The sequence below is a fragment of the Chrysemys picta genome, chromosome 11 (genome assembly GCF_011386835.1).
Source record: "Chrysemys picta bellii isolate R12L10 chromosome 11, ASM1138683v2, whole genome shotgun sequence".
NCBI classification, from domain to species: domain Eukaryota; kingdom Metazoa; phylum Chordata; order Testudines; family Emydidae; genus Chrysemys; species Chrysemys picta.
Window position 1 is genome coordinate 10968294 of NC_088801.1, and position 26802 is coordinate 10995095.

The 26802-nt window shown below is 45.2% G+C and overlaps 1 protein-coding gene across 2 annotated transcripts in view; it reads left to right on the forward strand.

The window, feature by feature from the left end:
• PDIA5 (protein disulfide isomerase family A member 5) overlaps positions 1–26802 on the forward strand; it is a 121167-nt gene that overhangs the window by 10401 nt on the left and 83964 nt on the right. For both annotated transcript variants that reach the window (XR_006172785.2, XM_005279807.4), the window contains exons 2-4: positions 6676–6802; positions 11849–11936; positions 25958–26041. Coding sequence is in view for 1 of the 2 variants with exons in the window: in XM_005279807.4 (XP_005279864.1) it covers positions 6676–6802; positions 11849–11936; positions 25958–26041 (299 nt within the window). In the remaining variant the exon portion in view is untranslated. The remainder of the gene's footprint in view (positions 1–6675; positions 6803–11848; positions 11937–25957; positions 26042–26802) is intronic.

A 26802-nucleotide genomic window follows, 5' to 3' on the forward strand; every position in this document is an offset into this window, starting at 1 on the left:
ACATACCTGCCCCTGGGGCCAGTGAGAGTGGATTTTAGGAGTTCCTGAAAACCCAATTGTCACTTGAGCAACAACTCTTATTATAGTGGGGCAGTAGGTTGAGACAAACTTGCTGTTTAACAGCGGATTCTTCTAACAACTTGTAGGAATCACTAGTTTAGAGATAATGGAAAAGCTCAAAAGGAAAGAGTAAGCTAAATGGAAAGACTTAAATATATATCTTGATGTGGTGGTCAGGGACAGAGTAAAACCCTGCAGCTGAATCTCATGATCTTATAATTCTGTATATTCACATAGGAACAACACATATCTTGTTCTGAGTACTGTAAGCAATTACAGGACCTTTTACACGGTCCAGCTCAGATACTATTATGATGAGGGCAGTGTAAGAATCTAGGTAGAATGACCCTATTTATAGAAATAAATCCAGATCCTGGAGACAGGGCATGGGTAAAACAGAGTGGAACTGAGATCTGCCACCTCAGGGCTCTTCTCCACCCAGAATCCTAAAGGCAGGTGGCCTTGAGACATCTTCATGTCATAGTGCCTTTCCTTGAAGGCCTCCACCAAATTTTCCTACTGCTGATGTGCACTGTGCCACAACTGTTGTTTGTATTATCATAGAGCTGAAGAGCCCAACTAAGCCCTGTACAAACACAGAACAAAAAGAAAGGTTTCAGAGTAGCAGCCGTGTTAGTCTGTATCCGCAAAAAGAAGAACAGGAGGACTTGTGGCACCTTAGAGACTAACAAGTTTATTAGAGCATAAGCATAAGCTTTCGTGGACTATAGCCCACTTCTTCGGATGTTATCTCTAAGGGGAGCAGATGAGCCCCCTTCTCCCTCATCTGCTCCCCTTAGAGATAACATCCGAAGAAGTGGGCTATAGTCCACGAAAGCTTATGCTCTAATAAACTTGTTAGTCTCTAAGGTGCCACAAGTCCTCCTGTTCTTCTTTTTACAGAACAAAAAGACAATCCCTGGCCAGAGAGCTTGTGATCTTAGAAAATTGTTGGCTTGACCTCACCCTTTCCTGATATCTTTAGAGACAAGGCACTTCTTAAACAGTGGGCATGTCGCTTTAATATTCGCTCTACTCTCAAGGATTACAGAAGTCCATTCCCACATGAAGCTGCCAGTCTTGCTGGGCTTTTCATGAATAGTTTTGAATTTTTAGGTTTCTTTGATCAAATGGCAGGTCGGGTTCATTTGTTTCTTATTTATAGTGCTCCATCCACGTGCATAGTGCTTCCTGAGACAAAGTCAGACTTCCTGCCTGCGGGAGTCTGTCACTTTTCCTGGCCCCTTCTTTTTAGTATGAGCTCATCCTCTTCTGTGTCCTGGATTTGAACAATGACTAAAGCATTTAATACAGTGCTGGCTGGCTTGTAACCCCTTCTACACAGACTTGGACAAAAAGTCTGGTGTAAGTCTATCCCTTGGTATCCAGATAAGGTAGCAGTGGATTTGCAAGTCAGCCTTCTCTACACTAGACTTCTTTGCTGTGGATTTTCAAATGAACCTCAGGGAGATAGGTGACCAGTTCTTATTGCACCAGTTTCAGTGGGCCTTGATTCCCTAAAGCTCTCTTGGCAACCACTTGTTTCTTAATTGCCTGCTGGTGCATCTCCAGACCAGCTGCTAGTGTTTTAACCCTTGTGTTGACTGAACCATGCCTGGAGCAGAGCTCGTTGAGCGGATGGTTGAAACCCAGGCCAGTGCCGGCGGCACCGTGTCTGCATTAGTACTAGTTGTCCCATTGTTGCTGCTCGGTTTGGGTGAGGGATCTTAAGGGGCCTTGTCTACACTAGACATTTTTTCTTATGTCTGAGGATGGTCTCAATTTATTAATTTAAACTTGAGAGTTTCAGAGAACACAAACCTGATGAATTCTTATCAATTTGCAAATGCCATGTCCCTCAAACTCTTATGACAAGGCGATGAGCTTGCAAACACCAGCTGTAACCTACCAATATTGATGCATAGCCTTAGACTCATAGGCACCGACTCTGTGGGTGCTCACGGGGAAAAATCGGGTGCTCAGCACCCACCGGCAGCTCCCCGTCCCCGCCGCCCAGCTCATCTCCACCTCCTCCCCTGAGCGCACCGCATGCCTGCTTTTTCCCCCTAGCTCCCAGCACTTGTGCTGCAAAACAGCTGTTTCCCACGGCTGGGAGGGAGGGGAGAGGAGGGGGTACGCGGCGTGTGGGGATTTGGGGAAGGGGTCCAATAGGGGCAGGGAGGGGGTGGAGTTGGGGCAGGGACTTTGGGGAAGGGGTTGGTATGGGGGCGGGGCAGGGGCAGGGAAAGGGTGGAGTCGGGGCCGGGCCAGCGGTGGGGGGGCGTGAGCACCCACCGGCGCCGGGGAAAGTTGGTGCCTATACTTAGACTGATATGCAATTGCTATATTAATGTATAACTCAATACTTTCAGACCGAACCTTGGTTTCTTGTGGCTTCAACATTTATCTTAATTCTGAGAAGATGACAATGATTTATTTGGTGGGGGCGATCAGTGTACTTGGCATGCTGCAGTACCTGGCACCTGCCCCAGTGGATTTATGATCTAAAATGGACAGGCACTTGGGTATCACAATGATTGGTGTGGTAGAAGAACGAATGAATAACGCACATTGATAGCTGCAGAGCAAATTGTGCTAGGTAGCAATGGATATGTGCAGTGCAAGGGGCTTCCCCTTTAAGGGGACTGCAATTACACCAGCACAACAAATTCTGTGTTGGTGACAACACGTACACGGCTGTCGTTGAAGTCATTGTTTCCTGAATCCACGTTTTCAATGGGTGTATAACTCTGCCATAGAAATTCACTGAAATTGGCTGTACAGCTTCTCCGTCTGGAAAAGACATAATAAGTTCGCTTCCAAACTATCAGTAAATCTATACAAGTGCTTTTAAATAAAGTTTACCAGTTTATGATGCAGCCTGGTGTTAGTGACATTTTGGAAATGGCTTTGAGTTTTAAACTCAGATTTTCTCAGACAGTGATTCCATAGTGTAGTCTTATTGATTTTTGGTTTCCTAGACAAATAAAAAGTGCATAGTTTCAGCCTCTCTTTCTTGCACGCTAGACAAATTTGGCAATCCCTAACCTGAGCAGATTTTTGAAAAACCTCTTACTAGTTCTGGTATAAAGTTGTGAGAACTTCAATCATCCTCTTCCCCCCCTACCCCCAAAGAAAAATAATTATCCAGATTGTGAACAGACCCTTTTCAGTCCATGTGTTAAATTCATCCCATTTATGACTTCTGTGGAATTGCATGAAGCTGAATTTCAGTATGTGTAACCCCATTAACACAGTGCAGCTATCTGTCCCCTCTAGTAGCTAGAACGTGTATTCGTTTAGCTCAAGCAGTATACTTGTATCAACACCGCTGACTCCAGGGATTGAACTGTGGACCTCTCGAAGAGCCTCTACTGCTTGAGCTAAAGGAGCAAGCCTGTTTTATTTTGGAGGTGGGAGTGGACTTACAAATCTCTATATGTCGGCTAACCACTAGAGTGAGACTTAGGGCTGGTCCACACTAACCCCCCAGTTCGAACTAAGAGACGCAACTTCAGCTATGTGAATAACGTAGCTGAAGTCGAAGTACCTTAGTTCGAACTACAGGGTACTTACCGCGGGTCCACACGTGGCAGGCAGGCTCCCCCGTTGACTCCGCGTACTCCTTTCACGGAGCAGGAGTACCGGCGTTGATGGCGAGCACTTCTGGGATCGATTTATTGTGTCTAGACAAGACACGATAAATCTATCCCAGAAGATCGATTGCTTACTGCCGAACCCGGAGGTAAGTATAGACGTACCGTAAGAATCTCACACTGTTGAGAGGTTACATGTGGAGTGGGGTAACTCGTTCATTTATAGGTGTACATGACTTTTTACAACTATAGAGTAAGTGTCAGTATAGTTTTCTGTAACTATAGGGTCCCAAACAATGTATTACAGGATTTCATTCCCACGGCTACAGCAATTTCTATCTAACCTGACAATTGAAAAGGTTCCTGAAAATACTCTGTCCAATCAGGAATTTGAAATATCTTTTCTTTGGAAATGTCTGTCACCAAATAACATTGCTTTTCTGGATTTTGGGTTTTGTTTTTCGGCCTTGATGACAAGCTGTTGCTTGTAAATAATTTTGCATTTCATTGCAAATTTAGTGCCTGGAGCAGAGAGCTCTGACTTGGATTGGCTTAGTGTCTTGCTTTTGAACACAGGTCTGTAGCAGATAGGATGCAAAAAGCACTGTCTCTTCCTTTTTCATATGCACTCTGGTCTGGATGCGTGTTTTACAGCTCTCTTGGAATGAGACACTTAACTATTAGTACTGTAATTAGGGAAATGCTGAACCTCTTATTTGTCTTAGGCAAATAAACTAAAGCTTTTAGCTAAGCAATTGAGTATTAAGGTTTTCCTGTAAGGTGAAAGTAAACTAGAGATTTTTTCCAGTGAGGCTTCCTATAATCTTTTGATTAGTATGAATGCATTAGAGTGCAGAAATGGTCCAGTAGTTAGGATGATTATTACTGGAGGCTACAGTAATGCAAACGAGTAGTAGAGGCCCCAACTAAGGCGATGGCCCTGTTGTGCATACATAGGCTAAGAGGCTAATAAGTCAAAAGGTGTGACAAAAATATTATCCCCATTGTATTGATGGGGGAGCTGAGGGTACGTCTACACTGCCATTAAAAACCTGTGGCTGGCCCATGCCAACTGACTCGGGCTTGAGGTAAGGGGCTGCTTAATTGCGGTGTAGACTTTCAGGCTCTGGCTGCAGCCCAAGCTCTGGGACCCTCCCAGCTCCATCCTCAGCCTGAAAGTCTACGCCAGGGGTGGCCAACCTGAACCTGAGAAGGAGCCAGAATTTACCAATGTACTTTGCCAAAGAGCCACAGTAACACGTCAGCAGCCCCCACCCCCCCCGCTCCCAGCGCCTCCCACGCACCGGCAGCCCTGCCGATCAGCACCTCCCCCCCCCCCCATACACCTCCTGATCAGTTGTTTCGTGGGGTTCAGGAGGCTCTGGGGGGAAAGGAGGAGGAGTGAGGGCACTGCAGGCTCAGGGGAGGGGCCGGGAAGGGGTGTAGTGGGGGCAGGGCCTGTGGCAGAGCTAGGGGTTGAGCCCCTCCCCCCCCCCCCCCCCGGCACATTGGAAAGTTGTGGAGCCTGTAGCTCCAGCCATAAGTTCCAACTCCATGGGTGCTCTGGGGCTGGAGCACTCATGGGGAAAAATTGGTGGGTGCTTAGCACCCACTGGCAGCTCCCCGCCCCCTACCCCCACCCCAGCTCGCCTCCAGTCTGCCTCCGCCTCCTCCCCATGGCTCACCGCGTGCCTGCTTTTTCCCCCTGGCTCCCAGCGCTTGCGCCGCGAAACAGCTGATTCGCGCAGCAAGCGCTGGGAGGGAATGGGGAGGAGGAGGAACGCACCGCGATCGGGGAAGAGGTGGGGCCGGGGTGGGTATTTGGGGAAGGGGTCCAATAGGGGCAGGGAGGGGGCGGAGTTGGAGCGGGGACTTTGGGGAAAGGGTTGGGGCAGGGGCGGGGAAAGGGTGGAGTCGGGGTGGGAGGGGTCACGAGCATCCACCGGCGCCGGGGAAAGTTGGCGCCTATGGCATCCATCCCTGGAGTTGGTGCATCTACAAGGAGCCACATATTAACTTCTGAAGAGCCGCATGTGGCTCCAGCTAGGGTGACCAGACAGCAAGTGTGAAAAATCGGGACAGGGAGTGGGGGGTAATAGGAGCCTATATAAGACAAAGCCCCAAATATCGGGACTGTCCCTATAAAATCGAGACATCTGGTCACCCTACTCCAGAGCCACAGGTTGGCCACCGCTGGTCTATGCCATTATTGAGCAGCCCCTTAGCCCAAGCCCCATGAGCCCGAGTCAGCTGGCATGGGCCAGCCGTGGGTTTTTTAATTGCACTGTAGACCTACCCGGACAGGCAGCGAGATGAAGTGGCTGGCCCAGGGTCACAGAGGATGTGTGTGAGCAAATCTCCTGAGTCTCCATTCAGGAGGCTCTCTAAGGTATGGGACTGGGAGTTGAGAGATGTGGGGTGAAATCTTGGCCCCCATGAAGTCAGTGAGACTTTTGCCATTGATTACAGTAGGGGCATGATTTCACCCTTGGATTCTACTCTTGGCTCTATCACTGACTTTCTCACCTTGGGCAAGTCCCTTAACCTCACTTTGCCTATTTGTAAAAAAAAGAGAGACAATATTTGACCCCTTTGAAAAGCATTTTGGGATCTACGGGCAAGAATGCTTTATAAGTGCTATATTATTATTTATTACAGTGGATAAATAAAATAAGAATTTAGGTTACTTGAGGAGCACATTTTAATGGTTATGCTTGCACACCTCTTAAATAACTGTCTTGTTGGTGTTGGGAAATATTTATCCAATACTTGCCAGTTAGGAGTTTCTTTGTGGAAATGCTTAACATTGCATAGTTCCAGTTTTGATTGAATGGGGTTTTTGTTGTTGTTGCTTTTTGTTTATCAAATTGTGAAACTTGGCTTAAAGCACTAAGTTATCTGAGGTTGGAACAGTTTGAAATGCCAGAAAAGTGGTTGGTTTTGGAAGTGCCTTTTTGCATTTGTTTTTCATGCAAGCAGGGAAGTTGTCACTTACATTTCTAACTTCCTGCATCCTTAGGCAGTCCTGCCAGCATGTCTGTTTTCGGTGAAGGTCTCTCCACTCATAGAAAACATTAGCGACCACAAGGATTTCAAGAAGCTCCTCAGGACACGGAATAACGTATTAGTGCTCTATTCCAAATCTGGTGAGTTCTCCTTTTGCTTTTGACTGTTGTTCTTTGTACCTGATGAACTAGATTGTGAGCCCCTGGGTTCTTATTTAGGTGCCTAAATACAGACTCCCCATGTTAAGCCCTGATTTTTTAAAATGTTAGCCAGTGTCATCGTCTTTTCCTGTACAGTGATAAGCAAGCTCTTGGTACTCAATATTTAATAACAGTAATGCACAGTTGTAGTTTAGTGGTTAGAGCAAAGGCCTGGGAATCTGGACTCCTGGGTTCTGTTTCCAGCTCTGTTGCTTACTCCCTCTGTGACCTTGGATAGGACACTTCATTCTTCTATGGCTTTGTTTACCAGCTGGCAAAAATGGTCACTATAATATCTATCAGGAAGGCTATGTTTTAGTCACGGGTATTTTTAGTAAAAGTCATGGACAGGTCACGGGCAGTAAACAAAAATGCATGGCCTGTTACCTGTCCATGACTTGTCTATACACCTGACTGAAACTTGGGTGCTCTGGGGCAGGGGGCAGCCCAGAGGTGGCATGGGTGCTCTGGGGGCAGCGGGGAGCAGCGCATGGTCTGAGACCCCCGCTGCTGCTGGGGGAAGGGGCGGGGGGGGGGGACTGACGGGGCTGGCAGGCTCCCTGGCAGGCTCCGCACGGCTCCCGGAAGCAGCCGGCATGTCCCTGCAGCCCCTACATAGGCGGACTCAGAGGCGCGACCAGGGGAACTCCGCATGCTGCCCCCGCACCAAGCGTCTGCTTCACAGCTCCCATTGGCTGGGAACTATGGCCAATAGGAGCTGTGGGGCAGTGCCTGCAGATGGAGGCAGCACAGAGAGCCGCCTGGCCATGCCTCCGTCTAGGAGCCGAGGGATGGACATGTTGCCACTTCTGGGGAGCCCCCCCGAGGTAAGCACCACCCAGAGCCCTCACCCCCTCTTATACCCCAAGCCCAACACCGTGCCTCAGCCCTTTGACCCCTCCCGCACCCAAACTCCTGTTGGTGGGGGAAGGGTGCTGTGGCCCGAGACCGGCCCAGCAGCGGTCTGTGCGGCTGGCCCGGGGGCAGCGGCCCTCGGGCCAGCCGCATTGAACACTGCAGAGGTCACGGAGGTCCTGGAAAGTCACGGAATCCGTGACTTTTGTGACAGAGTCACAGCCTATCTATCAGGCACAGGTATTTCTAATGTGCCTGTCGCCATAATCTGTAAGTACCAACCTCAGGGTGGTGCATTGTAAGGCAGAATGAATGAACGTTTAGAATACCTAAATCCAGCCATTTGTATTGCTAACACCTTTGGATTTTCTATGGTTGCCTCTTGTCTTAATTACCATACTAGTGGGCCTCTTGTGTTGCTCCCCCATCTCCCTCATCTCATACCATGTCACTTGTCCCTCTAAGATCTTTTCACTGTCGTCTACCAATCTTATTCAAACTCTCCATCTTCCCCTTTAAGGCTGTTCAATCTTGCTCTTATGTACCTCTTTAATCTTATTTCCTCTTGCTCCTTACCCTTCTGCTTTACTTCCTTTTCCTGTTTGTGCCTTTGTATTTTCCTTTGTGCTGCTCCCCAACCTTGGAACGGTCTTCCACTTCTTGGTGTGTACCTGCTCTGTCTCTCCCATGCCTCTTAGGGCAGGTCTTCACTACAGGGCGGGGGGGTCGATTTAAGATACGCAAATTCAGCTACGCAAATAGTGTAGCTGAATTCGACCTATCGGAGCCAACTTACCCCGCTGTGAGGATGGTGGCAAAATCGACCTCCGCGGCTCCCCGTCGACGGCGCTTACTCCCACCTCCGCTGGTGGAGTAAGAACGTCGATTCGGGGATCGATTGTCGCGTCCCGACGAGACACGATAGTTTGATCCCCGAGAGATCGATTTCTACCCGCCAATTCAGGTGGGTAGTGTAGACCTAGCCTTAGTTAAAACCAGTGTCTTCCGTGAAGTCTCCCCTGCTGATATTCTCACCAGAGATGTCCCCTCACAATCCATAACTGAAATCTTGCCCTGTGTGTTTGTGTCATCAGACATTGATTGCAGGTTCTTCTGGACAGCGGTACTGTCTGGCTCTGTGTGTCATAAAGTACTGGGTATATTTATGGTGCCAGGTAAAAGAAACAGTGCTTTGAGATCCTTAGGGAAATGCAAAATGCTATTATTGTCGTGGATTTGATATTCCTTTGGCCAGCACACATGAGAACTGCTGATTAACTGTGAAGTGAGATCAAAACAAGTCTCTTTAATGCTGCTGCTTCTCGCCCTCCCGCCCCTGCAAGTACAGTAGGGAAAGGGAAGCAGCCAGGAAATGTTGTTTTTTAATATTAATATCTTTTGAACTGTGCTTAGTGAGATGGACCCAAATTCTGTTCTCTGTTACGCTGGTGTAAATCAAGTCAACCCCATTGACTTCAGTGGAGTTACTCCAAATTTACACTACTGCAACTGAAAGCAGAATTTGGACCCTTAATATGGTGTTCCAATGTTCTTTCCCCAAAATAACTATTGTTGTTAGAATTCTCCTGTTTTCTAAAGTGCAGATGCTTGGGGGAATTAACTTTATTTCCGAGGTGTGGTAGGGTGGAGGGTTATTCTGAAATGGTTAAACTGGCACGTATGCAACATGTGACTTAAATACTGTTAAAATAGTTATATGTTTGGTATAATGGGAAAGTGCTCAAACTTGGCCAAGAATGTCTGAAAATCATAAATCGGGTTTCTACCATTTTTCCATTTGAAAAGAACATTTGTTAAAAAGTAAGGCAACTGTATTGTTAAGCTTTTGAAAAGTCCTCCGCCCTCCCCCCCAGGCTTAACATTGTTAGTGGTGGTAGCTTTCATTTTTAGTAGTACAACCGCAGCACTTCAGCACAGACACTTGTCAAATAAATGTCGCCCTATGGGCATCCTTCAAAAGTCATGTTCTCGCTCTCTCTTTTTTAATTTAATTGGTTGGATTTAACAATGTAAAGCATTGCACTGAGAGCTGTCTGGGGGATTAACATTTTCTAGAGTGGTGATCCTTATACACAATTAAAAAATCTCTCGCTTAGCTGCTGTCCTGTAAAAAGTCATCGGGCGTGATTCTAATCCCAGCTATGCACCATGCATTTGTGTTGAGATTCTGGCCAATTGACAGTCACATTGCTGGTGAGAAGGGTTAAAATATCACGTGGGGCTCAAGCAAGTGCTACCTAATATTCCTGGTACGTGCAGAAAATTCATTGATCATGAGGGATGCACCCACCTGAGGTATGTGCTTATTCCATGCTAACAGATGACTTCCACAACCATTGTTGCTGTCCGTGGAGGGAACTCCCTCCATGTTCTCATCCAGTATTTCCAAGTTTGAAATGCCTTCTTGGCACTGGGTTTGGTGATTGGGTATATTTAGGCTTGAAAGGATTAGGTTTTTATCGGTAAATGTCTTGTTAAGATTGATTTCACCGTACACATGCAAACAAATGAAAAAATATTTCCATCAGTACTCATTTAAATTTACAGGTAGGCAGAGGAAGAAAAATGCTGCTTGAGAACTTATTAGAATTTGATTAAAGGATATTTTCTTTGTATATTTTGACATGTAATGTTGACTTCTCTCCCATAATTTCGTGCAACTGTGAAATGTAAAGCCATAAATATTTGAAAAAATGCTTTAAAATAAACATTGATATTATCCCTTGAAATTATATTAAAAAAATAAAAACTCATTTGGCCAAGCCTAGGTATATCGTTGCATTCTGTACTGTTTGGAGCAAATGCCAGTCGCATAGGGTCAGTGTTTGGGGATGAGGATAGTTTCCTTAGCACTAATTCCAGTGGGAGGAGACCCTGACAGCATAGCTTCATTGAGCCTATGCTGCAGAGACGTGGAGCAATGCTGGGGATTATGGAGCTGGTATAAAAAGAAGGTGGTTCCCATTACTTAGATTCCAAGATAACAGGTGCTTTGTAAATGTCCTACAGAGAACAAGAATGCTTTTTAAAAATTCAGCTGGTAAGCAGAAAAGGAATGTTCTTTGCAGCGTATGCCTCTTTGTTAACCCAGCTAGCATCCCCATATGTACACTGAAGAAGAGAGAAAGAACTCTCTTATGAGAGCCCTTGGGGCAGAAGTGCTGCTGTTTAAAACTACCCTCTGGGAACTCTCGAGCCTTGATTTGTCTAGGAAACAGGTTGGCTTGTTTTTATAGATCAAGTTAGTGAACCCTCTTTGAAATGACCTTCAACTCTTAGTGTAGGCAAAGTTCAAGGCCTTAGTAATTGAGTTAGCTGGTAACAGATGGCCCTAGTGAAGAGTCAAAGGTGGAACCCTACCATTGGCAAAAGTTCTAGTCTTGCTAGTTGATTGGTGTAGGCGAGTGGTTCTGTTCATGAGGATTAGCTGGTGGGGTCAGGGCCTAAACTGGTGGGATGTGGTAGGCCTGTTTGTTATTTTTTTGTTAGCTGAGGAGCCAGCAATGGGGTTCTCGTGGTTTTGATGGTTCCATTAAAATTATGTTTTACAGTGGAGCAGCTGATTTCTTTCAAATGCAGCCACTTCTAGGGTTAAAATGATAAAGCCCCCTTTACCATAGTATTTGAGCATCTCTTTAATGTATTAATGCTCCCAACATCCCTGTGAGTTAGCAAAGTGCTACTAGGGTTAGGATGGGGAACAGAGTGGCTAAGTGACTTGCCAAAGGTCGCATAAGAAGTCTCTGGTGGAGCAAAGAATCAAATCTCTGTCTCCCAGAGTTTTCGCTAACGCTCTAACCACTAGACTATCTTTCCAAGGCAAACCACTGAGTGCACAGCTGTAGGGAGAAGGAGATGGGAGAAAGAAAGTGGGCCAAGATCCTGAAGTCTGTGGTAGAATGCGTGACGTACCCCCAGAAATGTAGGCAGTGGTGCATGCTGTAGGTATAAATGTTCAAGGTATCACCGTTCCTTTCAAATTACACAAGCTTTACTGATTCCTCTTACAAATGGCACTCTAGGAAAAATGTTCTCTCTCTGCTTTGAGCAAAAGATTGCAATTGCTGTATCTGCTGATTGGATTAACGCTATTATTACTGTTGTTTTCAGCTGCCGCTGCTGAAAGTCCACTCAGGTTACTGTCCGATGTGGCCCAAGAGGTGAAAGGACGAGGTACTATAGCCTGGATAGATTGTGGGTATGTGATGCGCTGTTTTCTTTTCCCCCTTCCTCTCCAGTCTTTTATTTTGGTACTGCGAATTTACCTCTTCAGTGGCTGTAAATCGATCACCTCATATAATGGAAAGCACTTTGTCATGAAGGGTAACCCTGTAATTGGAGTGGGTGTACGTTTTACACACCTTTCTGGTCTTCCTTTGGGATGTCCTTGGGATAGTCTCTTCCCCACAGCTCTTGTCAATTCCTCTCTACCAGCATGTTCTTTTGTCATGAGCTGGGAACCCTGGAGCATGGTCTTTCTTTTGCTGTGTCTCTCTCACCCCCTTCAGAGGGGAATGCAGCATGAAAGCTCTCCTCTCCTCCCTCCTTGGTAGGGTGACCAGATAGCAAGTATGAAAAATTGGGACTGGGGTTGGAGGTAATAGGTGCCTATATAAGAAAAAGGCCCAAATATTGGGACTGTCCCTATAAAATCAGGACATCTGGTCACCCTACTCCTTGGCTCCTCATGGAAGAGATTGCAACACAGAAGACTCTGTGAGCTGGACGAGAGATTGGAGTGTACTCTCAGGCAGCTCATCCTCTGTGCTCCATGGCTGGGAACCTAGAGCTTAGGCTGTTCTCCGCTGGAGCAGAGCAGCAGGCTCAGGGGATGTTAAATATGCAGCTGTGAACAGCGGGACAGTGGGTGCAACTCACCCCTGTGCAGCGGGACAGCCTCAAACCTATGCAACACTTACATCGTATATTGAGGGTAACATAGCTGTGGTAGAGCATGCAAACATTGCATGATTTGTATAACTCTTTGGTTTGGAAGGGACCTGCAGTTATAGCATTTCACTAGAAGATGTATTTTAGAAACTTGCTCTCTCGCTTGTAGTTTCATGGCAGTTCTCAATGCAACATTGGGGAAACTTAGGTTTTTTTGTATATTTGAGGGGGAAGGAACAGGTGTGCAGTTTGGTTTGGTTTTAAGATCTGAAAGCCTCTGCTGTGGTTCTGTTCATGACGCTGACAATAGCACAGTACCTGTGGTTTTAGTTTTCATATCTTGGTGTCAAGTATCATGGGATAGCCGTGTTAGTCTGTATCTACAAAAACAACAAGGAATCTGGTGGCACCTTAAAGACACATCTTGGTGTGTGTCTCTGTCTCTACATCTTGAAAGCTATGCTTTTCTGCCTGCTGTTGACAATGTCCGCTTCCGGTTCTTATAAGGGAACAGATTGCTGGCTACCTATCTAGAGGCTGATATGCTATAGTACAAGTAGATGCACCATGGTCAGATTTAGGTCATCTATAAACTCAAAGGGATTTTTCTAAAATTGTATTTTCGAGTCCGGGCCCTTCGTCTTTTGTTAGAAATCAGTGACCCACAATAAAAGTTATTGGTTAACCAAAGTTAATTCGTCATTATTTTGCTCCCTGCCACCTCTAAACAAATCATATCTAACAAGGGTCATGTTATGCCTTTCTTCTACGTCAGGGGTGGCCAACCTGAGCCTGAGAAGGAGCCAGAATTTGCCAATGTATATTGCCAAAGAGCCACAGTAAAATGTCATCAGCTCCCCACCCCACTCCCAGCACCTCCCACCCATCGGCAGCCCTGCCAGTCAGTGCCTCTCCCTCCCTCCCCGCACCTCCTGATCAGCTGTTTTGTGGCATGCAGGAGGCTCTGGGGGGGAGAGGGGAGGAGTGAGGGCACAGCATGCGCGGGGGAGGGGGTGGGAAGGGCTGGAGTGGGGGGCAGGGCCTGTGGCAGAGCCAGGGGTTGAGCAGTGAGCACCCCCTGCACATTGGAAAGTTGGTGCCTGTAGCTCCAGCCCCAGAGTCGGTGCCTCTACAAGGAGCCGCATATTAACTTCTGAAGAGCCGCATGTGGCTCCGGAGCCACAGGTTGGCCACCCCTTTTCTACGTTCTTGTTCTGTTGGGCCAGTCCAAATGAATGTTATGTCCTCCTTCCAGGAGACGACGACAGTGGTTGAGATTGTTAGCTGGCATAAACTGGGGTAGCTCCATTGACATCAGTGGAACTGTATCAGTTTCCAACCTCTGACGCTCTAACTCAGCAAACGGATTGTGAAGAAGAAAATGTAGCGGGGAAATGTGGCATATCTCTTAGGTCCCCTCTCCTGCCAAAAAATGTCAATGACAACTAAAACTTGACAGGCACTGAGGTCTAGTAAATAGGACACTGGACTAGAAGTCAGGAGACCTGGGTTCTTTTCACAGATTTGCTGCTGACCTGCTGTGAGACATTGGGCAAGTCTCTTCACCTCTCTATGACTTTGTTTCTCCTCTCACGCTTTCTGTTCCTTTCCTGATTTAGATTGTCACTATGGGTCAGGAACTGTTGCTTACTGGGTGTGTGGGTACAGCTCCTAGCATAGTGTGCTCCCATCTTGGTTGGAATCTCTAGGTGCTACTGTAACGCACATAATCATAAGCTTCCATGTAAATTTTAGCATTACATCAGGGAGAAATATTCAGTATTTAGGTCCCAATCCTGGTCCCATTTGAAGTCAATAGGAGTATTGCTATTGAGTTCAGTGGGATCAGAATCTGTCCCTTAATTTCCCCTGTTGGGATGGGGGGAGGAAACTCAACGTTTTGATCTTTGTATTACAACAGGTTCTATTGACTTTAATTCTAATATCTTCCTCCCTCTGCTTTCCTTCCAAAAGGCTGTCACTTAAAACAAGCTTCCTTTATGAGTAGTGCCTTCTGTTGCTGACCACAAAGGCCTGTTTCCAGGAGGGCTGAACAACTGAGCCCTGCCAGAGCTGCTCAACATACTCTCCCATTGCAAATTTTTTGTGATGCTTATTTGTGGTCTCGGCACCGAAACGACAAATGCACAGATGTAGGGATATTTACAGTGCAGGCTCAATTTGTTTTACAAATATTGACGAGAAATGGTTTGTTTGGCAGCAGTATTCTCCGCTCCCTGAAGCAGAGAATTTTGGCTTTAGTCTCTATGCCCTGCTGTAGCGAGCTCCCTTTGCTTTCAGATATGTGCGTTGGCAAGGCTGGCATTCATGCAGAGTTGTAGTTGCTGCCTTCGGCTCGGCTCCCGTGTGGCGAGGACAGCGCTACCTCTTCTATTGGCCGTGTTCACCGCTTTCTCAAGGCACAGTGGTTTTTGCTCCTTTTTGCAGGAGAAAGCAAGAGTATATTGCTCTCCCAACAAAGCTGGGGGAGGGATAGCTCAGTGGTTTGAGCATTGGCCTGCTAGACCCAGGGTTGTGAGTTCAAACCTTGAGGGGCCACCTAGGGATCTGGGGCAAAATCAGTACTTGGTCCTGCTAGTGAAGGCAGGGGACTGGACTCAAGGTCCCTTCCAGTTCTAGGAAATAGGATATCTCCATTAATTAATTTATTTATTTAATCTGTTGTTGAGCACTAGCTGAGCTAGTGCTGTGTGAAATACAGAGGAAGATGCAGGCCTTACCACCAGAAGTTTTCTGTCTAAATAGCCTACTTACATGTAAACCACCTTCCCCATTCATGGGTTTCCATGGGTCAAGCAAGAGGTTAGGCTTGAGCTCTCCAGTCCAGTGCTGACAGAAATAGAGCAGCCTCTGGAAGGCCAGGAAGACTTGGCCTTGCCTAGACTCTGGGGGAAGAGTTGGTCGCTTGCCCAGCTAGTTAGCATGGAGAAAAGCTGCCACTTAGTTGGTAGCAGCTATTACAAGGATAGCTGAGCTCCTCCAGAATAGATGTGACTGGCTTCTCTGTGATGCTTTGGACACAGTTCTGCAACGTGCTGAGCGCCTTCCTCTCCCAGGCCTCTGGGATTTATTCATGTGCATCAGTCCCTTGCTAGAGCAGGGCCCTATTGTATATAGGGTCGGGGGGCCTCTTAGCACTTTGCAGCATAAGGCCTTTCGTCAGCAGCTAGATTTGAAGCGATTCATATTGGCTTAAGCCCTGGCAGAAAGGAGCTGACCCCTACTAAGGGGGTGCTTGTACTGGTGGAACTTATCAAAATATCAAAGTGAGGACTCTTGGTTCCTATCTGAGGTACCGTAGGTGGCTCTGTACATAATGAAACACGAAGCAGTTCAGTTAGGAATAAAAGACCCGCAAATGATGTGACAAAAATACTTACATTTTATTTCAGCCTTTCCATGTTTTAATTAGGAAGCCCTCACTGAGGCGTTTGATGTTGAATGAATTGCAGCGTGCGAGATGTCGGAATGTTGAATTAATAATGTCTGGTGAGATGCAGTCTTACACATGACATCTGCTTTTTGCTGCTGTCTGTTTAAACAGAATGCTCCCGTTATGTATTTCAAGATCTAGTGCATCAGTTCTGGGTTAGAAACTAAAAGCTAACTGTATGAGGGTTCAGTAAACCTTCATATAGTATCTGGACGGGGACAGCTGTTGGCAAGATAAGGTTTCTTAGGAACTGCTCCAGTTTGGGTTATAAGTGCTTAGAGTGAGGCACCCTAAATACAAACTAGGGGTACGTCTACACTACCCGCTGGATCGGCGGGTAGTGATGGATCTATCCGGGATCGATTTATAAATCAATCCCCGATTGCTCTGCTGTTGACTCCGGAACTCCACCACGGCGAGAGGCGGAAGCAGAGTCGACGGGGGAGTGGCGGCCGTTGATCCAGCACCGCGAGGACGCGAAGTAAGTGATTCTAAGTTGATCTAAGATGCGTCGACTTCAGCTACACTATTCTCGTAGCTGAAGTTGCGTATCTTAGATCGATTCCCCTCCCCCCAGTGTAGACCAGGCCTAAGGCTCAGGTAGTGTAGTCTAATAACTAGAGCAAGGAACTGGGAGTCAGGACTTCTGAGTTCTATTCCCAGCTCTGCCACTAACTATGTTTATAATTTTGGGCAATTAACTTAAGTCTCTGTGCCTCGGTTTACCAGACAAATGGATAGGTTAACACCTATCTCCCATGGATGTTGTAAGGCTTAAATAGTTAATTTTTATCCAGTGTTAGAGATTTTTTGAATGACAAAAGTACAAAGTTAAAATAAGTATTACTTCTTACTGTACATTTAATGCGTCCAGATGCTAATGTGGTGGGCATACATATCATCAAAAAAGGCTTGATATTTTGGTAAGAGTCTAGTTCAGCTTTCACAAATGCGGGCATGGATCTGGCTGTAAGTTTGTAGGGGAACTGAAATGGGGAATAGAAAGCTTAATTTGTTTGAAAAGAGAATTATTTTCAACCCTTATTGTGACCGTAAAATAGGATATGTGGTAAAATAGGGTGATTTCAGAGCTGTGTGTGGTGCAGCGTGAGGCTCCCCACCGTGTGCATCTGATTGGCTTACTCTACCTAGTGTCACTGCAGATCTTCCATGTGCACAGCTCCCATGGGGCGCCCTGGAGTTCCATGTACTGAGAGGATGCAGGTTTGGGGCCACGAATTGGTGATATGTGTAATGGGTAAATCAAAAGAGCTGTGTCAAGTGTAATAGGACAGTTCTTTGGGCCCTTTGTAGCAAATGTTAGCATGGTCTAACAGTGACAAGTATAAACTGTGAAATGATGGAAATTTATTTCTGTGTTGGGGTGTGGTGGTAGAATGCCAGTGTTGTTATATTGCTTGGATTGAAGTTCAGTCACTCATTACTCAGGTAGCTTTGGCCTAAACAAGGAAAACCTAACCCCGGCTTGGAAAGCGCTGAGATCTGGTTTTGAAGGTTACCAATCATTCTCAGATTAGTTTGCAATGGATGGAGCAGAACTAGAGTGCATCTGAGTGGAGGCGGAAGGGATGGGTGGAATGTGGCAGATGGGTGGTTGAGAACATCAGTTGGAATTGAGTGGGGGGATTAAGGATTGGAACTAGGTTATTTGGGAGATGCGGTCAGGAGGACATGGCAAAGGGTCTCTAGAGAACCTTTACGCTCTAAAATGATATCCACAACACTGATGCCTCTTTCTGCCCCAAATTCCTACCCACAAGAAAAGAGAAAACGAATAAAATCTTTAAAAAAGGAAAAACAAAAAAGAGCCAAGCTCCTTACCCCAACCAGTGCTGTGACTTTGAAAACGGACAGGTGCCAAGGACTCTATAAAGTCCACCATGAACTTTGCTATCCCTGTTGTACATGAAAGGTGCTCTGATGCTACCATGTTGGGTGGCAGTACGAAACTCTAAGATAAATGGAGAGATAGAAATGGGAATTGTGTCAGAATGTTTGCAGGTCACCTTTTAGTACACAAATACAGTGGCTAAATGCTGGCATTCTGCGGAACACACTCTGAAGGACGTTTACGAGTAGCCTGGGGTATTTTGGATGTGTGGTTCTCCTGCCCTATTTGTATAACTGGGTATTTGAATTTGGTATCCCCATCTGATCTAGCTTCTTCTGGAATCCCAGGAATTTGTCTGCTGCTCTGTGATAACATTTTTGGTGTAGTATCATTTTCCCAATTATGGAAATTGGTTTTAAAAACCAAACCAAAGCAAGTGCATATTGCTTTGGCTTTGAGTAATTAATCCTTCATCAAACACACACGGTGCTTTTTAACGTAGGTCCCAAACAGAAACAAAGCTGTTTGTGTGGGTCCCATCTGCTGTCACAGAGCATGTGCTCAGATTTAGCACATCCAGACTGTTTGTTCGTTAGGGAAATGCAATCTGGCCTAAAATGCCTTGCTCTTGGGTTGGTCTTAATCCTACCTTCCTGCTTCCATGTCATATACCTCAGTCCCGTCTACCTCCTCCAGAAATGGGTGTAGGTGGCTGATGAATGCCTTTGTAAGATATTGCTCTCCTTCCCTTCCGATATCTTATCGTATTTGTTAGCTGTTGGGTGAAATAGTTCTCTCTGAGTTTCTCATTTCCTAATGTTTTGAATACAGAATGTTTTTATAGGATCTGTAGTAAATCAGTTGGTTTAATTACTTGGGATGGAGGAGAGGGACTTTTAAGAGTCTAAAATCCATCTCAATTTTTGTGACTGAAGGTAGAAATAAGAGCTGGTCAAAAATGAGATGCAAATTTATTTTATCTATTTATTGCAATTTTTTCCACACATTTATTTATTTATTTTGGGGGTGGGGATTGAAATTTTGATGAGAAATTTTGATGAAGTTGTGAATTTCAGAACTTTTTTCCTAGAGCTGATGAAGAGAGAGAAGAGGAAAGAAAGGAATGCAGTGCTGTTGCATTTATACAGTGCCTGCTTAAGTGTAGCCATGTCTGGGGTGAAAGATAGTAACTGTGCAGTAGAAGATAGCAAGTAAACATTACAGGACAGGTAGGAGAGGAAGTGAAGAATACAAATATCTGTTTGAAGCTCTTAAGGGGATTTAGGGCAGGTCTACACTAAAAAACACAGTTTTGCCCGCATAATTGTGTGTACATTGGAGGGTTTTGCCAGAATAGCTCTGTCAGCCAGGGAGCTCACCTCATCACACCACTGACCAGCAGAGCTATGTTTCTGATGTAGACCTGGCCTGATGTGATGTAATCAACCACATTAAAGTTTAGCCAGGGTGAGACATGTCTGACTATTGTGGTAAGTGCCATAGGATTCTACTAGCTCCAAGGAGTCAGGGCTTCAGTTTTAAATACCAACTGGGAGATGGTCTCTCTGACATCACACTGCCTCCTAAATCATGCTGCAGCTTTAAGTCAGCGACTCAGGGAGAAGAGTGGCACCTCCTTGGGTTAAAGCATGTAGAGCTGCTGCTAACCAAGTTAAAAAACTAAGTTGGCTTGTCTTCCCCGATATTTTAACCTGAGTTAGCTAACACAATTTAAGAACACCGGTTTTATTTACAGTGTAGACATACCCTGTATCGCCTCTGCTCCCTACAGCACCCAGTGTAAACATTTCTCACGCATGGGGAATAGCTCCACTGTAAGAATATAAGCAATTTTATAATTATACTATTCCTTTAGATTGGGGAAAGGAGCAGACTTGTCATCAGTGGATTTCAGCCTGGTGAGTAGGCCTAGCCTTTGGGTTAATAGATGTAAAACTCTTCAAGCCCTGGTATATTATATTAGTTCAGAAGAATTATGGTCACCTCTAACTAAAGACTATCGGAATGCATGCGCGTAAGAGCTAGCGTTCAGATCGTGCATTCAACCTTCCTGTTTATTTTCTGATTTTCTGAATTGCTGATTAACTGCGGAATGTTAACATTAATGTTATTAGCTAAGATTGAATTAACGCTACCTCCGTTTTCTTGCATTTAGTGCTTAATAATCCACTTTAACCATTCTCTAGGTAACTCTCCCAGTTCATCGAATACATATGCAGAGACGCAACCAAAGGATAATACGTTATATAACCGCTTCTGTTTATATGTGGATGATATTTCCTAGAAGTATTTTCAAATATATTTAATTCTAATGTGAATTCAAACATATACTTATCGCCTTCTATTGATTACAGCATTGTTACCATAATTTGGAATCTCCTAGGCCAAGATCCAACAGTTTAGCTGGAGTCTAGTAGAATCTACAATGAGCGGGGCTTTTTTTTAGAAGAAAGTGACACTTGCTTTCTGCCCAGCCTTTGGTTGGTTTTTAAAATCTCTCTATTTTATTTTGATGCAGGTTTGTGTGTTGCTGTCTTACCTTATTAATTTGGAACTCCAAGGAAAATACCATTAATTGTAACGTTGTGGCTTTCTGCAGAGCTGGAAGATCGTGGTGTATAATGGTTCTTTTCCTGCTCTTGATTGTTGGTGTCTGAAGGCACCTGCATTAGCTTTATCTTGGGGTGCTTTTTTTGATTAAAGATACTTTTGCTGTTAGTGATATAATCTCCCGAGCTTCAGTTTTGGAAAATGTCCCCCTCCCCATTTTGTTTGTATAGGTTCTTTGGCTTTCTAATTGACTAGAGGGTAGACAGAATCATTTTTATTGGAAGACTGGTGGTGCTGGTTTTCTACAGCATATAAATTGCTGCTGCCTCTTCCATTCGCGTCACGTTTCAGGGGAATGTTCAGAATAGAGAACTATGATGCATTGTGGGTCTCTGATGGAGGAGTTTTGCTGTCTTTTGGGCGAGCCCCAAAATCCACATGAGTCCCTGGATTCTTGTTGATCTGCTAATCCCATTTCCTATTTACTTTCTATGAAGCAGTTTTTCCTTTTTGGTTCAAACCTCCCTGTCCCCAAAATCAATCAAATCAAACCCTTTAACCATTGCGCAGCCCCTTACTTGATTTCTGTCTGTTACAAGCAAACCTGTTGTTCTCACTTCTCTAGTAAACTAGTTTCCATGAGAAATGCAGCATCACACTATGGCAAATGTTATTTATGATAAAGGAACGAGTCCTTTATTTTAAGCTTCCTGTGGTTAAAATGTTATCTCTGTCCTGCTGTCTGGGTCTTTGCCTGTTCTGTTCGACATAGATTCTTATGCGGCTCTCGTTGTCACAGTATCGGAGTGCCTGTCCGAGTTGAGAGCGATGCAAGTGCTTTCTGTCTGAGTGGATGTAAGCCATTATCATCCAGTGGCTGCTTAGCACAGCTGTTTGGAGAAGAAGAGCTCTTGCAGCCAGGTTGACAGCTTCTGAGAAGTGATTTTCCACCCCCCCCCCCCCCCAACCTCCCATTTCAGATCTGTCTCGGGAGAGTGATACAGAAGGGCCTGGGATCATTACAGAATATGAGGCTCCATATAAATGTGACATACTATAAGCAGCACTAGTTGTGGCAGCCGCTACCTCAGACTAGGAAGTATTAATAATGATACACACACAAACACCTCCCTACAGTTGGGGTGAGATTGGAGGGAGAGATGCATCTGAAGAAGTGAGGTTCTTACCCACGAAAGCTTATGCTCCCAATACTTCTGTTAGTCTTAAAGGTGCCACAGGACCCTCTATTGCTTTTTACAGACTTGCAATAGCAACTCTTAGATGCACCCTCTGAAATGAAAAGCCGTTGCCAGTCAGCGTCTTATTTGTGACTATGACGTTTGGGAACTTTAAATGCAACTGATTAGCAATGTGTTTTAGGCAGCATGTGATTTCTGACTATATGCCTTACAATCACCTTCCCTACACTAGAGCAAGAACCACATGATGCATTTATAATACAGCTGCTTGAGTACCGTGCCAATCAAAGGAAAGACATACCAACCCTCTCCCTCCCGCAAACTATAGATCACTTAATGGCTTCTGTAGAGCCAGATTGGTGGGAGGTGGTGAGATGGGACCACTTTGGTTCAGCTTCCCTTTCTCTTTCCTGGTGTGCCCACTCCTTTAGGAGGGGGATATTCTGGCCTCTGGTTTGGGCTAAACGCAGGGGATAAAGCTGGATCATTTGTAAATAAAGCTGTGGCCTCTTCCTTGTCAGTGGTGGTGTGGCACTGAGCTGCTGGGGTTAACATTCATGCAGAAGTGGGTGGCATGAGGAACTAGAGCAGTATTAATGTGGGCAGAGTTCCTGACCTCATTACTTAAACTAGCATTTCTGAGGTGTCTCCAGTAACCACTTCTCCTGAGCCTGGATCCTTATCTCTAATGTCTTATAAGTTCGACAGTCAGTTTGGGAGTTGTGTGTGTGTGTGTGATTTTTTTTTTTTTTTTAACATGCCCTGTAACGAACTTCCTTTCCTCTTCAAACAGTATAATTAAATCGCAAGAGCTGGAGACCTAATTATCCTTTCCCATGTGAGAGGTGAAGCGCTTGTCATTAGAGAAAGGCTGTTGGCTGAAATCCAAAGGAGGTAAATCTCCTCAGAGCAGAGGCTGAAGCTCTGTTGGTATTTACTGTTAAGAATAATGGCAGTTTCCAAATGTATCAGAGAAGGTTGCTATCAACAGACACCTTGCGGATTATTTTGTTTTTTGGCTTGCGTGGAGATAAGCAGAAGGAGCAAAGATAAAAATAACTAGATTCAGCATTCCCTTCTCAGTTACTTGTTGTTTTTTTTTGCCCCTCCAAAGAAACATTAATGAAGCCTCTGCATGGTGCATTTGACATGCTGAAATCTTGGCCTTGGAACCTGTGAAGCTATGACATCTGCAATGATGCATGAAAAAATTATTGATGGAGATCTAAGCCTCATCTGTGCTGGGGATTTGCTGTGATCCAGCCATGGGTGTAGCTTGTTCAATGTAAACCCTAGTGTAGATAGATGAAACTTTCATGGCTTGGTGTACCTGTGCTGGAAACCAGGGTAAGATGCACCAGTGCAAATCATAGCTTTCCTTGTCTATACTAGTGGGTTTGCACCTGTGCATCTATACAGGTGGCTGCAATTGGGGCAAATCCCCAGTGTAAGCAATGCTTTAGAGGCTGGTTTTTGACCTGGTACCACCTGTTGTTTGTATTCCCATTGTTTAATAGATGCCCAAGTTAGTGGGGAGTTAGTAGGAATTGCATTCGGTTATGTTCATTACAAGTATTCATAGGGCATCCATTTTAATACCTAGCCATCCCTTCCATCGGAGAACAATACTGTATAGCATTTCTCTGTAAAGCTAAAGAACTTTTCAAAGGTAAGTCTCACTATCCCTATTTTACAAATAGGAAGAATGAGGCTTTGGGAGCTAAGTGACTTCCCCACAGTGAATCAGTGGCAGAGGTGGGAATGGAATCCGTCTCTTGACTCCCATTCCAGTGTCCTGTTCAAGATAAACATTCCCAGCAACAGAAAGCAAATATACAGCAACACTATCTGCAGATCCAAAGGTCTGTCTAGACTAGAGCTTGTGGCCCTACTGTAACTTGCTATATAGAGTTGCCAGCACCTTTGTACACGCTAAACTAGACACTCCACAAAATTTGTTCTAAGATGAAGCTGAGATGTAGGGTAAACCACAGTTGTATGTGTCCTGGAACTAACGTTTGTGGGGTGCTGAGAGTAGCATTTACAAAGGCGTTAGCTAGCTCGTGTTAATTGGCAACCAGTTACTCCAGTTACAACAGTAGCACAAGTTCTACTCCAGATGGACCCTCTATGTCTCAGCTACAGTGTCCTGGCGAGAGTGAGTTTTGGATGCTAGGGCTCTGAGAATTCACTGTCATTGGCTTCCCTGAGCCAGGCCCATGGGGCAGTTTACTGAAGCATCTTGGATGAGTGGAGGTGGCATGATAGGCCAGAGAGGGTGAGGAGGTCTCTGGTAGCTTGGCTTATGGCCATTTAAGGCCTTGCGGATGGTAAACAATACTTTGAGTTTCATTCAGTTGATGTGCAGAGAGTGGAGCACAGATGTCCCATGCTATCACTAGCTCACCTTGCTCATGAGATGGGCAGCCCTGTTTGTTCCTGGCTGCAGCCTTAGAGTCCTGTCCCATTGCAGTGCTATGGAGAATGAATCTCAGTAGTCCAGCCTGGAGGTAACAGAGATGTTGCTGACCATAGTGAGATCTGTATTGGAGAAGCAAGCATGCAGTCTCTTGGTATCTGAAGGTGAAGAATAAGGAAATCTATTACTGGCCGTGATCTGTGACTCCAGGAACAGATTTGAGTTTAGAAAGCCCCCAAGACTGCAAACTATTTTGATACCGAGAAATTGAGGGAATAGTCACAGGCATTGCTATTTCCTCAGAATGCTAATTTGGGTTCACAGAATAACAGTCTAGTTTTTGTAGGTGTCAGTACTATTTTCTTTAACGTAATGCCATCTGTAAAGTGTGTTCAGAAAACCTCTGCACACAGGGTTTGCTCTTATCTGCAACACAGTGTTAATTTATTGTTCGTTTCTCACGTTTGCAAAGAGACAGACAGTTCTTCTGACAGTCTCAGTCACAAACACCAGCGGTAGCAATGCGTTTATTGAGGCTCCTGGCAGCCATTGTGTGTGTGTGTACACACTGGAACAAAACACCCACACCTGGCCCTTGTCAGCTGACTTGGGCTTGCAGGACTTGGGCTGCAGGGCTATAAATTTGCAGCAGAGATGAGCCTGAGCCCAGGCTCTGGGACCCTCCCACTTGCAGGGTCCCAGAGCCTGAGCTTCAGTCTGAGCCCAGACAGCTACACTGCGGTTTTATAGCCCTGCACCTGGAGCCCCGTGAACCCGAGTCAGCTGACATGGGCTAGCAGCGGGTGTTTTATTGCAGTATAGACATACCCAATGTGTCTAGGCTTTCATAATTAGTGGCTCTAATTAGTGTAAATTTCAGCAACATTGATGGGTGCTCAACGTTTTCATTTTCTAAATTGATTTATCAGTGCAAAAAGTACCAGCTGCCGACTGCTGAGGAACAGGTTTCAAAGCCTTTTAATCTCGCTCTTTGTCTATGCAAAGAATAGCATTGCCGATGCGAATCCTCCTTTTCCCATGCCACTCCGACCATTTTTGGCCTCTCTGCAAAATTCCTTCACTGGCGGCTTCTTGCCTTTCACATTCACGTCAACCTTTAAGGGTCCATGCAACTCCACTCTGATCTTCGTGCAGAATTCAGGACAACACTTAAGTAGGTGCTTCAACGGGACTTGAGCACATGCTGAATTGCTGTCCTGAACAGGGATGCTTTCCTGAATTAGCGTCTACATCTGTCTTATTTCTTCCCAAGCCCCCTCTTGCCCCTTTGACTCCGCCTCTAGCCTTTTCCCACTCTTGTCTTCGCTCCTTGCATGCTGCCCGCCCCTTTTGCCTGGAATTCCCTTCTACCCCGATACAAAAAGTTGTTTTTAATTCAAATCCCTTCCTGAAACACTGTTTGCTCACCAATCCCGTCAATAAAGCTGTGGACACATTCTTTGTGGAACTTAGAATCTCTCTCTTAGTCACCTGCACTGAAGCCCTGCCTGCACACTAAAACATGTAGCAGCTAAACTCAGTTCTAAGAGAGAGGAATCTGGACAGGAACCGCAATTATTGGTCCCCGTTTTATCACCATTCAGCCCCATGTACAAACTGTCAGAATCAGAGCTGGCTGCAGCAAGGCTCCAGTATGCTTGGCAACTTTGATAGAAACCACTGTTGCTCGAGACTTAATTGAATGAGGTTCCTAAACTACGAGTAATCACAACAAAGTTGATGAGAAACCAGAGCTATGCATTTTATTTTAAATGTTGGACACATTTTGATTTCGTTTTTTAACCGTACATTTTCCTGTCTCTGTATTTTGCAGTGATGCAGAAAGCCGAAAAGTGTGCAAGAAGATGAAAGCAGATCCTAATTCAAAGGAGAAAGGGGTGGAATTATTGCATTATAAGTAAGTATAGGACTGGGATGAGATTTGCTGTTACTAATTGTTCAAGCTACTGTATAATGACTTTCATTATTAGTTCTGTATTATATTATACTGCACTTTAGTACAGGGGTTTATTAGCTTGTCACTGTGCACTTGGACATTTAAAGCAGTCCAGGCCCCTATTTAACTATGCATCTCAGCATGTGCTTACGTCCCATTAAAGGTGAATTTACTAAGGTATTGAATTTGATGGGATGTAATCACATGCTTACATGCTTTGCTGAATCAGGTCCTATATGAATAGAGGTGTGAATCTGAGGGAGCCTGTGTGGCCTAGTGGATAGAGCACTGGACTGGGACCTGGAAGACCTAGGTTCTATTCCTGGCTCTGCCACTGGCCTGCTGGGTGGCCTTGGGCAAGTCACTTCCTGCCTCAGTTGCACCCTCTGAAATAATACATACATCCTTTGCTCAGCACTTTGAGATCTATTGATGAAAAGTGCTGTGTATTATTACTCAGAAGAAGAGTTGCAATATTGCAGCTGCATCTCCTAAGATCATACCTCTAGTAAATGTTCTCATTAAGGCTTCGATGAAGAAATAATTCACTAGAGAGCTGTTTGCTTTAAGCTCCCCCCTTCTTTTTTTTAATTGCTTTGCTGTACATTTCACACAGTTCTGTGATTTGAGTAGGATAATTTTATTCTGGTTAACAAGATGCCAGGATAAACAGCTGTACGATTTCTAGCAACATTCCTGAAAGTTAACACTGTTCCCCACTC